General features: G+C 51.9%; 1 protein-coding gene across 1 annotated transcript; it reads left to right on the top strand.

Moving 5' to 3' along the window:
• The first annotated feature begins 9,225 nt into the window (after window positions 1-9,225).
• Window positions 9,226-10,712, top strand: LOC123166100 (protein EXORDIUM-like 3). The gene has a single exon (XM_044583864.1). The coding sequence runs from the start codon at window positions 9,391-9,393 to the stop codon at window positions 10,429-10,431; it is 1,041 nt and encodes a 346-aa protein (XP_044439799.1). The 5' UTR covers window positions 9,226-9,390; the 3' UTR covers window positions 10,432-10,712.
• The last annotated feature ends 736 nt before the right edge of the window (window positions 10,713-11,448 follow it).

Here is an 11,448-nt window from a genome sequence, read left to right as displayed (position 1 = left end):
GGGAGTTTAGTCCCACCTCGCTAGTTGAGAGCGTCGACTAACTGTTTATAAGCACTGCTGCCTCCTCTCTCTCGAACTCCTCTGAACTGGTGGCCTATGGGCCTAATTTGACACCGCTTTGCCTGTGGGCCTGCTGGGCCTTCTGCGGGCCTGAATCCTGGCCCAACTAGCTGGGTTTCTAGTCGTATTCAGGCCGTGGTGGCCCAGGAGGTGGCTTTTTTTATTTTTTATTTCCAGTTTTTTGTTTTCTTTGTTGCTTTATTTTTTATTTTGTTTCTACTTACAACAAAATACTTATTGTTGCTATTTTATTTATTTTATTAAGGTTTATTTATTTTGTTTTATTATAGTTTATTTTATTTTGTTTCTACATATTTATTTTATAAAAGTTTATTTTATTTATTTTATTTTGTTTCTACTTATTTATTTTATTTTATTTTGTTTCTACTTATTTATAAAATTTATTTTGTTTATACTTATTTATTTTCTTTTCTTTTTTGCTTTTTGTATTTATTTTATGAAAATTCTTTTTGCTTTTAATGTTTTGAACAGAAAATACTTTGATAATTTTAGTTGCATAAATTCTATATAATTTTAGTTTCAATAATACTAGAGGTTTATAAAAGCTTTTTAGTTGATTCCTTTAGTACCGGTTCTTTCTGCCCTTTCTGACTTCATTTGTTATTTTTCATGCATTTATTGATTATTTTGAGCTATAAGACCCTGAAATTGAAAAGCATTTCAAATGAACTCTGAAAAGGTTAAAAGTTGGCATGGTATCATCATTTCATCCACATAGCATGTGCAAGAAAGTTGAGAGGGTTACGGCAAAAACTGGATGCACTTCGTGTTCAAAACGGACAATGGTATCATACTCGTCTGTTACAAAGTTGGCATGGTATCATCATAATAGTTGCGGGAGAAAGTCTTCACTTTTTCTTCGCTTGTGTCATTTGCTTATTGCGCCGTAACCATGGATAATCTTCATCGTTTATCAGGATGCTTGGGTCAGCCTTGACTTTGAAGGGAGGAATTTCATGAAACTTTTCATAATCTTCAGACATGTCTCTCTTGCCCTCCACTCCCACGATGTCCCATTTTCCTGAAAGAACTATGTGGCGCTTTGGCTCATCGTATGATGTATTCGCTTCCTTATCTTTTTTTTTCTCGCTTTGGTAGGCATGGCCTTCACATAGATAACCTGTGCCACATCATTGGCTAGGACGAACGGTTCGTCAGTGTACCCAAGATTTTTCAGATCCACTGTTGTCATTCCGTACTGTGGGTCTACCTGTACCCCGCCTCCTGACAGATTGACCCATTTGCACATAAACAAAGGGACCTTAAAATCATGTCCGTAGTCAAGTTCCCATATGTCCACTATGTAACCATAATATGTGTCCTTTCCCCTCTCGGCTGCTGCATCAAAGCGGACACCGCTGTTTTGGTTGGTGCTCTTTTGATCTTGGGCGATCGTGTAAAATGTATTCCCATTTATCTTGTATCCTTTATAAGTCAATACAGTCAAAGATGGTCCCCTGGACAACGAGTACAACTCATCACAAACAGTGGTGTCACCTCTGAGACGTGTTTCCAATCAACTGCTGATAGTCCTGATGTGTTCACATGTAATCCAGTCGTCGCACTGCTCCGGGTGTTTGGAGCGCAGACTGTTCTTGTGTTCATCGACATACGGGGTCACCAAGGTAGAGTTCTGTAGAACTGTTTGTGTGCTTGAGACCAAGAATACCCGTCCCTGCATATTATTGAGTCCGCTCCTAGCGTGCCTTTTCCAGTCAGTCTCCCCTCATACCGCGATTTACGGAGACCTATCTTTTTAAGGCCAGGAATGAAGTCAACACAAAACCCAATGACATCCTCTGTTTGATGGCCCATGTAGATGCTTCCTTCTGGCCTAGCGCGGTTATGGACATATTTCTTTAGGACTCCCATGAACCTCTCAAAGGGGAACATATTGTGTAGAAATACGGGCCCCAGAATGACAATCTCGTCGACTAGATAAACTAAGACGTGCGTCATGATATTGAAGAAGGATGGTGGGAACACCAGCTTGAAACTAACAAGACATTGCGCCACATCACTCCTTAGCCTTGGTATGATTTCTGGATCGATCACCTTCTGAGAGATTGCATTAAGTAATGCACATAGCTTCACAATGGCTAATCGGACGTTTTCCGGTAGAAGCCCCCTCAATGCAACCGGAAGCAGTTGCGTCATAATCATGTGGCAGTCATGAGACTTTAGGTTCTGGAACTTTTTCTCTGGCATATTTATTATTCCCTTTATATTCGACGAGAAGCCAGTCGGGACCTTCATACTGAGCAGGCATTCAAAGAAGATTTCTTTCTCTTCTTTCGTAAGAGCGTAGCTGGCAGGACCTTCATACTGCTTCGGAGGCATGCCGTCTTTTTCGTGCAAACGTTGCAGGTCCTCCCGTGCCTCAGGTGTATCTTTTGTCTTCCCATACACGCCCAAGAAGCCTAGCAGGTTCACGCAAAGGTTCTTCGTCACGTGCATCACGTCGATTGAAGAGCGGACCTCTAGGTCTTTCCAGTAGGGTAGGTCCCAAAATATAGATTTCTTCTTCCACATGGGTGCGTGTCCCTCAGCGTCATTCGGAACAGCTAGTCCGCCGGGACCCTTTCCAAAGATTACGTGTAAATCATTGACCATAGCAAGTACGTGATCACCGGTACGCATGGCGGGCTTCTTCCGGTGATCTGCCTCGCCTTTGAAATGCTTGCCTTTCTTTCGACATTGATGGTTGGTCGGAAGAAATCGACGATGGCCCAGGTACACATTCTTCCTGCATTTGTCCAGGTATATACTTTCAGTGTCATCTAAACAGTGCGTGCATGCGTGGTATCCCTTGTTTGTCTGTCCTGAAAGGTTACTGAGAGCGGGCTAATCGTTGATGGTTACAAACAGCAACGCGTGCAGGTTAAATTCCTCCTGTTTGTGCTCATCCCACGTACGTACACCGTTTCCATTCCACAGCTGTAAAAGTTCTTCAACTAATGGCCTTAGGTACACATCAATGTCGTTGCCGGGTTGCTTAGGGCCTTGGATGAGAACTGGCATCATAATGAACTTCCGCTTCATGCACATCCAAGGAGGAAGGTTATACATACATAGAGTCACGGGCCAGGTGTTGTGATTGCTGCTCTGCTCCCCGAAAGGATTAATGCCATCCACGCTTAAACCAAACCATACGTTCCTTGGGTCACCTGCAAACTCAGCCCAGTACTTTCTCTCGATTTTTCTCCACTGCGACCCGTCAGCGGGTGCTCTCAACTTCCCGTCTTTCTTACGGTCCTCACTGTGCCATCGCATCAACTTGGCATGCTCTTCGTTTCTGAACAGACGTTTCAACCGTGGTATTATAGGAGCATACCACATCACCTTCGCAGGAACCCTCTTCCTGGGGGGCTCGCCGTCAACATCACCAGGGTCATCTCGTCTGATCTTATACCGCAATGCACCGCATACCGGGCATGCGTTCAGATCCTCGTACGCACCGCGGTAGAGGATGCAGTCATTAGGGCATGCATGTATCTTCTGCACCTCCAATCCTAGAGGGCATACGACCTTCTTTGCTGCGTATGTACTGTCGGGCAATTCGTTATCCTTTGGAAGCTTCTTCTTCAATATTTTCAGTAGCTTCTCAAATCCTTTGTCAGGCACAGCATTCTCTGCCTTTCCACTGCAGCAATTCCAGTACGGTACCGAGCTTTGTGTTGCCATCTTCGCAATTGGGGTACAACCCTTTTTTGTGATCCTCTAACATGCGATCGAACTTCAGCTTCTCGTTTTGACTTTCGCATTGCGCCCTTGCATCGACAATGACCCGGCGGAGATCATCATCATCGGGCACATCGTCTGGTTCCTCTTGATCTTCAGCAGCTTCCCCCGTTGCAGCATCACCGTATTCAGGGGGCACATAGTTGTCATCGTCCTCTTCTTCTTCGCCGTCTTCCATCATAACCCCTATTTCTCTGTGCCTCGTCCAAACATTATAGTGTGGCATGAAACCCTTGTAAAGCAGGTGGGTGTGAAGGATTTTCCGGTCAGAGTAAGACTTCGTATTCCCACATTTCGGGCATGGACAACACATAAAACCATTCTGCTTGTTTGCCTCAGCCACTTCGAGAAAATCATGCACGCCCTTAATGTACTTGGAGGTGTGTCTTTCACCGTACATCCATTGCCGGTTCATCAGAGCTTCGAGAGGAAAAAGCTTAACTAGTGTGGCTCGGGCATTTCATCGAACACCTCATGTGCATAGGAGGTGAGCTAGAGCACCACAAAGCCCTCCCCTCGCCGGCCAGAGAAAAACAGAGCACTGGAGTGCTCTGCTCGCGGGCGAGGGGTATATATAGGCACCTCATTGGTCCCGGTTCGTGGCATGAACCGGGACTAAAGGGCAGCCTGTGGTCCCGGTTCAAGCCACCAACCGGGACCAATGGTGGTAGGCCAGGAGCGAGGCCCATTGGTCCCGGTTCGTCCCACCAACCGGGACCAAAGGGGCCAGACGAACCGAGACCAATGCCCCCACGAGGCCCGGCAGGCCCCTGGCCTCACGAACCGGGACCAGTGCCTCCATGGGTCCCGGTTCTGGACTGAACCAGGACTAATGGGCTGACCCGGCCTGAACCAAAGCCCTCTTTTCTACTAGTGTAGTCATGGGCGCAAGAAGCCTCCCCTAGAGATAAGATAAGAGACGGATTACAAATTCTAGACTACCAAATACGTGTAACTCAAATATGTCTCTAACACTTGTGTTTTTTTTTCATGTCTTCTTGCTTTCTTTTTCATACTTTTTTTCCACCTGGTTTGTTTAACTTTTCTTTTCTACTCCCTCCGTTTTTAAATATTTGTCTTTCTAGACATTTCAAATGGTTACAACATACGGATGTATGTAGACATTTTTTAGAGTGTAGGTTCACTCATTTTGCTTCGTATGTAGTCACTTGTTAAAATCTCTAGAAAGGCAAATATTGAGGAACGGAGGGAGTATGTGTTTTCCTTTTCCTTTTCTAAAATTGTGTGGTGGTGAGGGGACAAGTGCTTTGAACATTTAGAAATGCCATCCTTATACCAAACCACAATAATGCATCCTAGAAATAGTACAAAGAGTTGTCAAGCACCGTGTGTGTCGAATTCCAACGGACGGGCATATCTACTCTCAGCTTTCTGTCTTCATTCAGATGGTAAATGGTCTTGGCAGTTTCATACAACTTGCGAATACGATTGGAAAAAATAGAGCTACTTTGGAATGGCTTCTAGGCAACTTTTGTAAATTTGCTGTGAACTTCCTTGCGTTTCAAATAGGACCGGCTTTTTACAGTAGACTCTCTGCACGCCATATCCACTTTCCGTTCACCATGGATGTACCGTCAGCAGTAAACTCTCATTTCATTTTACCTGCTGCGTGCCATGCCTACATCGACACAAGTCATGGACCCTTTATTTTTTGCAGGCGACGGCACAAGTCAGAACCTGCGCTCACACACGCGCAGAGACTTGTCAAACAAGTTGGAAATAGGGACCGAGAGGAGGACGTACTGGAGCGTGGCAGCAGACGCTGCGACGCTCAGCAGGGTTTGACTCGACGGCCTCCTATCAATTCTGCCTCCAAGCCTTCCAAGGACCTGCCTGACGGAGCCTGTAGTAGCTCGTGGCTCGATAAACATTTGGAAACCGCCCCTGAATTGAGCCGTGTGCGGCCGCATCCATTTGCCCCATCCTGTCCGCGTCTATTTAAAAAACTAAAAGCAACGTTTTAAATGCCTGCTGGTTGTAGAAGAGGTCGTCGACCGTTGGCGTTGGGGTTGGCATTCCGTCAAACAAGACGGGTTCCCGTGAACGCCCGTGCCTGCTTTCTTTGCATCTCGACGGACGGCCGGCCGCCGCTGCTGGACCCAGGCGTGACGTTGAGGTCGATGACGGCCGCGGGGCGCGGTGTGGACGGCGCGAACAAGCCCACGTCTGGCGACCCCGAGAAACGGGTCTGGCCGTCGTGCCTTGGCGGAGGAAAGCCAGGCGACATGGGCGCGGTGCGCGACGTCGGTGACTGGCAGTGCGTAGGCCGGGCAACCGACGAGCCTGTGCTCGCCGGGCCGACGGCCGCTGCAGGGAACCCGGCCGGCATGAGGATGGTGTGCGCTTTGTTGACGAGGTCCTCCTTCTCGTCGGCAGCGGCCTTGCGCCGCGCGGCCTCCAGCTCATCGCGCTGGGCGGCGAACTTGGCCGCGGCGGCATTGACCTTGACGACCGCTCTCCGTTCCCTCCTCTTCGCCGATTCCGCGTCCAACTTGGCGATCTCCTCCGGCGTGCACTCCGACCGCGGCTTCCTTGACGCCTTCTTCTTCACCTTTGCGGGCGGGTCGACGGCCAGGCCGCCGGAACTCGGTGGGGCGTCGGCCATGGACGGGGGAGAGAGGGGGCGGCGGGAGGGACGTGGGAGGGTTTGGGGAAAATGACGCCAAATGGGCGTGGGGGGTTTTGGTTTCTCCCACCGACAGGCGGGCCAGGGAAGGACAAGCGCGCGCTGTCCGTTTCACCCCAAAACCGGCGCAAACTTGGGCCGGGGATGGGTGAAAAGCGGACACAAAGCGGACAAAAATCCGTTTGCGCCCGCGCGCTGGGCCGTCTCGTTTCTTCCTTTTACCTCAAACGGACGGGGGCGGCAGGATAGAGTCGTGCGGTGGAGTTGGCCTAAGAGAGCGAACCGAAGCTCTCCCCAGTCCCCAGTATCTGAATCCACAAGATATGCTTACCTGAGCACAGCAGGCGGTTGTCTTGTAAAAAAGAAGAGGGGTAGTAGTAGAGGTACTGTCAGTCCTGCTATTTCCTTAAGCGCTCATGATCAACGGCTGAACGGACACTAACAGACTAACAGAATTACAGAGGATACCGCATGCAGTACTCCCTCACAAAGCAAGCAGTCGGCTTTAAACACCGCCATCACTCTGTATACGAACCCTAGTAACTAACGACGACTCATCATTTCACGGCTCAGGAGCAAATTTCACGAACCTGGGCCACACTCCTGCAGGAAAGTGCGTCCCCGAACAGCCAAGCATGCTCCACCGCCGGAAAAATCACCGCCCAGATCTGAACGCGAACGGCTCTCCGTAACCCCGTCCCATACGCGCCGTACGTACGGACGGCTTGGATTCACACGCACGGTAGAAGAAATTTCCTCCTCCTCCCCTGCATGCACGCGGGGTGCGGTGCGGCACCCAGGACGGGGGCGGGGCCCACCGCAATCGATGCGCTGCAGCAGTACTCCGCGCCCGCTCCGCTCCAATTTCCTCGCCCTTTCCGTAGCCCCTGCCCCCACCTTTGCCGGGCACGCGGGACCCGCGCGTCGCGAGGACCACGGTAAAAGCGAGCCGGAGCAGGACCGGTCGCTGACGGTGGTGGCCCTGGTGCGCCCCGGGCCCGTGTGTCGGCGTGTGGCGTAGGGCTGCGCTGCACGGCGAGGTGTGTAGATTATTCGGTGCGGCGGGCGGGCTCGCTTCGCTCGGACACGGGCCTCGTGACCCGGCCCCCCGCGCGTGCCGAGGCGGGTCGGGTGGGAAGGGAGAGGAAATATCTCAGCCACCGGTGGGCCATGGCATCAGTCCATCGAACAGTGACACGTGTACGGCGGCGCACTGTGGGGTGGGGTCGGCCTGTCATTCACGAGAGACATGATGGCAGCCGGACGAGACGCCCGGGATCTGGCAGGCGGGTCCCACCACACTCGAGAGCGCGCGCACACTGCCCGCCCTTTCTTACCGTCTTTTGTGCCGAAACTATTTAAAAATATATATATAACAGATTCCTTACAGTTAGAGCCACATCGGACAAATATGACCTCTCAAGGGGCAGTGATCGGGCACTTCTAGCTTTGCATCTGGACATCTCATACTTTGTAAATATAAGTCTTTTTAAAGATTCCCATAAAAAATACATACAGGGCATTTAAAAAATACATACAGAGCAAAATGAGTAAATCTACACTCTAAAATATGTCTACATACATTTATATGTAGTTTATAGCGAATCTTTAAAAAGACATATTTAGAAAAGGAAGGAGTACAAAAGTATGCAAAGGAAAAAAAAACCACGTACTACGTAGTCGACTATTTTCATGCCCAGCTCCGGGTACATGGGCAGCAGCTGCAGCTCCAGCTGCTCCTATCCGGCCTTCTCCTCTATCCCCGCACAGAGTTCGGCGAAGACCACGTCTATCGCCGCCCGGTCCTGCTGGAGGAACGTTAGTTGGCCTTCACATAAGCCTCGTCCTGGATGGACTACATGATGTTCTGCTGCTCTGCCATCTCCGCGGCTTGGGCGACGGCGAACTCCACCTCCGCCTCCTACATGTTGAACCTGGAGCAGGCTGCTCCGCCTCGTCCCCCTCCGGATCCGCCACCTCCATCTGCATTTTAAGGTATTTCGTTCTGAAATTTTACACACGTATAGATAACATCGTTGTTCACGTGCACAATTCTTTTTAGATTTTTTAAAACTAAATGGTTCGATTTTTGACGCCTCACTCCTTTTGTTCCCCCTTTTTCTTGGGGCAATATAGGAGTACTGTCTTTTGCTCCGCGGAGAGGCAACATGTGGTGCGGCCGTAAAGCACAAGGAATCCATATGCGCTTCCGGCCTTCCCACTTGACCAGCAGTACAAATGCAGTGCCACAATCATTCATGTAAAAAAAGAGAGGCAAATGCTTTCACTCTTTTCACTGACTTCACTGCGAAACTAGTCTCGGAGAAGACCGTAACAGTGCAAGCTTTATTTTTCCACCAGCCCATGCGCCGATTACACACTGCAATCTTTCTTACTACTCAAGTTGTCAAGTAGTAGTAGATTCGGACGCAGTAGAATGAATGCTAGTGAGCAGTAGATACAGTAGATTATTAGCAGGAACACCCCACGTTCCTCTTCTTCTTAAGAGCGTTGCTAGACAGAGGATGCCTGCACGGCCGATGCATGAACGATTCATACGTGGCAGCACCAGCAGCGACCGATTCTCAATTAAAAAAAGCACCAGCAGCTACCGTGCGTGGAGGAGCCCTGTTGGGGAGGGAGAATCGTGCAAGCGTCGTGCACTAACCGTCGTGTGTAAAGCAATTTTGTCTTCTTAATCCAGAGACAAACTGTTCGAACTTGAAACTCCAAAAGCGCCAAGCCAAGAGCACTGTCCCGTGTCTTCCTCTCCACTCCACTCCACACTCTCGTTCACTCTCACTCTCACTCCATGGATTTTACACTCTCACCACCTCCATTCCCCACTCTCTATAAAGCATCCCCGGCCAAGAACCTCCAGTAAGGTAGACCACCCGACATTCCCCTCGAAGCCAGCCGAGATGCCGCACCGCGGCGGCCTCCTGCCCCTCCTCCTCGTCGCCCTCGCGGCGGCGCCGCTCGCCGTGGCGTGGCGCCCGTGGCCGCCGCGCGACGCCAGCGGCGCCCTGGCCGGCCTCGGCGCGTCCAAGAAGTTCGAGGGGTCGTCCGACTTCGTCAAGCTGGAGTACCACATGGGCCCCGTCCTCGCCGCCGACATCACCGTGCACCCGATCTGGTACGGCGCCTGGCCCGCCGAGCAGAAGCGCACCATCCGCGCCTTCCTGCGCTCCCTCTCGCCGCAGTCCTCCGGGGAGAAGGAGGGCGCCGTCCCGTCGCCGTCCGTGGCGGACTGGTGGCGCACCGTGCGGCTCTACACGGACCAGACCACGGCGAACGTGTCGGCCGTGGTGGCGCTCGGGCAGGAGAAGTGCGACGCGCGGATGTCGCGCGGCGCCTCGCTGACACGGATGGACATCCAGACCGTGGTCAAGGACGCGGTGACCGCGCGCACGAGGCCGCTCCCGGTGGACGCCGGCGGGGTGTACCTGGTGCTGACGTCGCCAGAGGTCCACGTGGAGAACTTCTGCGGGCAGGTGTGCGGGTTCCACTACTTCACCTTCCCGTCGGTGGTCGGGTACACGCTCCCCTACGCGTGGGTGGGCAACTCGGCGGGGCGGTGCCCGGAGGTGTGCGCCTACCCGTTCGCCATCCCGGCCTACGTGCCGGGGCGGCGGCCCGAGGCGCCGCCCAACGGCGACGCGGGGGTGGACGGCATGGTGAGCGTCATCGCGCACGAGCTGGCGGAGATGGCCTCCAACCCGCTGGCCAACGCGTGGTACGCCGGCGGGGACCCCTCGTTCCCCACCGAGATCGCCGACCTGTGCGAGGGCATCTACGGCACCGGCGGCGGCGGCGCGTACACCGGCCAGCTGCTCACCGACGGGCGGTCCGGCGCGGCCTACAACCTCAACGGCGTCGGCGGGCGCAGGTTCCTGGTGCAGTGGGTCTGGGACCCCTACCGCAGCTACTGCTCCGGCCCCAACGCGCTCGACCACCAGTAGCTAGCAGCTTTTCGTTCGTTTCACCGCCGCCGCACCCTCGCCGCATCTCGCGCTACCGGTAGAAGTATTCCTCCCACTCCCTCCAGCATTGGTTTCCTTCCTCGGGAGTTCCATGGCCGGCCATGGGAGCGTGTCATGTATAGAGTCAGTGAGCCGAAGCATGGTGGTCCGGTCCGGTGAGCCCAGCTTGGTCCTCGGGACATACGGCTGGTTCATTGTTGGTATGGCTGCGTGCGGACAATGTTTTGGACTTTCAAATTTGATGTCATTTTGTCCATTTCCCCGCTCGGTTTCGTTCAAATTTGATTAGCATTACTACGTAGCATGTTTGAAACATGTAGAACATTGGGAGTACAATTATTGCAGACGAGGCCGCTTCGATCTGCATGAAAATCTGGTTGAACAAATGCAGGGAAGTACAGGGCTGCGCCCATCCCAGGTGTGGATGGGCATTGCACAATGACAATGCGCTCCGAGATGGAAATGATCACAGGGAGTACACGAGCTTTGGCATGGACCGGCCATGGGCATTCATCACGGGTCTCGTGAGCAGGTGGGCGTGGCCTGTGCTGTGCGGCATCAACGGAGCGCAATGATGGTCGATGGGCGTCGCGATTTTGTTCCGTAGCGCACTAGGCTTTCACAGCTAGGTGTCCCTTCCTTGGATCGAGCAGAGCGAGCCCTGGAGCTGCTTGTTGCTCCGTGGTCACCAGTACGCACCGAATTATTGAGCTAATGCTGGTAGCTTGGCACTGTGAAGGAGCCATGGCTGCACAGTTGCCCGTCCTGCCCTCCCCGCCATGATAGCTCGGCCGTATCAGTATGGGCCTGCTTTCTCCGTATCGTTTCATTCGCCCTGCTTACACGACCTACTAACACCAAGTATCCTATGGTATTACGGCATATGCGATGCAATTTTTCCTTCTAGGCATAGAAATTCAATACCCATGGCCATTCATATTATGGATACACAATGAATATTCAACCAACACGTTTATACTTGTGTGGGTGAATGAT

This window comes from Triticum aestivum, chromosome 7D (assembly GCF_018294505.1).
Source record: "Triticum aestivum cultivar Chinese Spring chromosome 7D, IWGSC CS RefSeq v2.1, whole genome shotgun sequence".
NCBI lineage: Eukaryota > Viridiplantae > Streptophyta > Magnoliopsida > Poales > Poaceae > Triticum > Triticum aestivum.
This window is presented reverse-complemented; position numbering and strand designations above follow the sequence as displayed.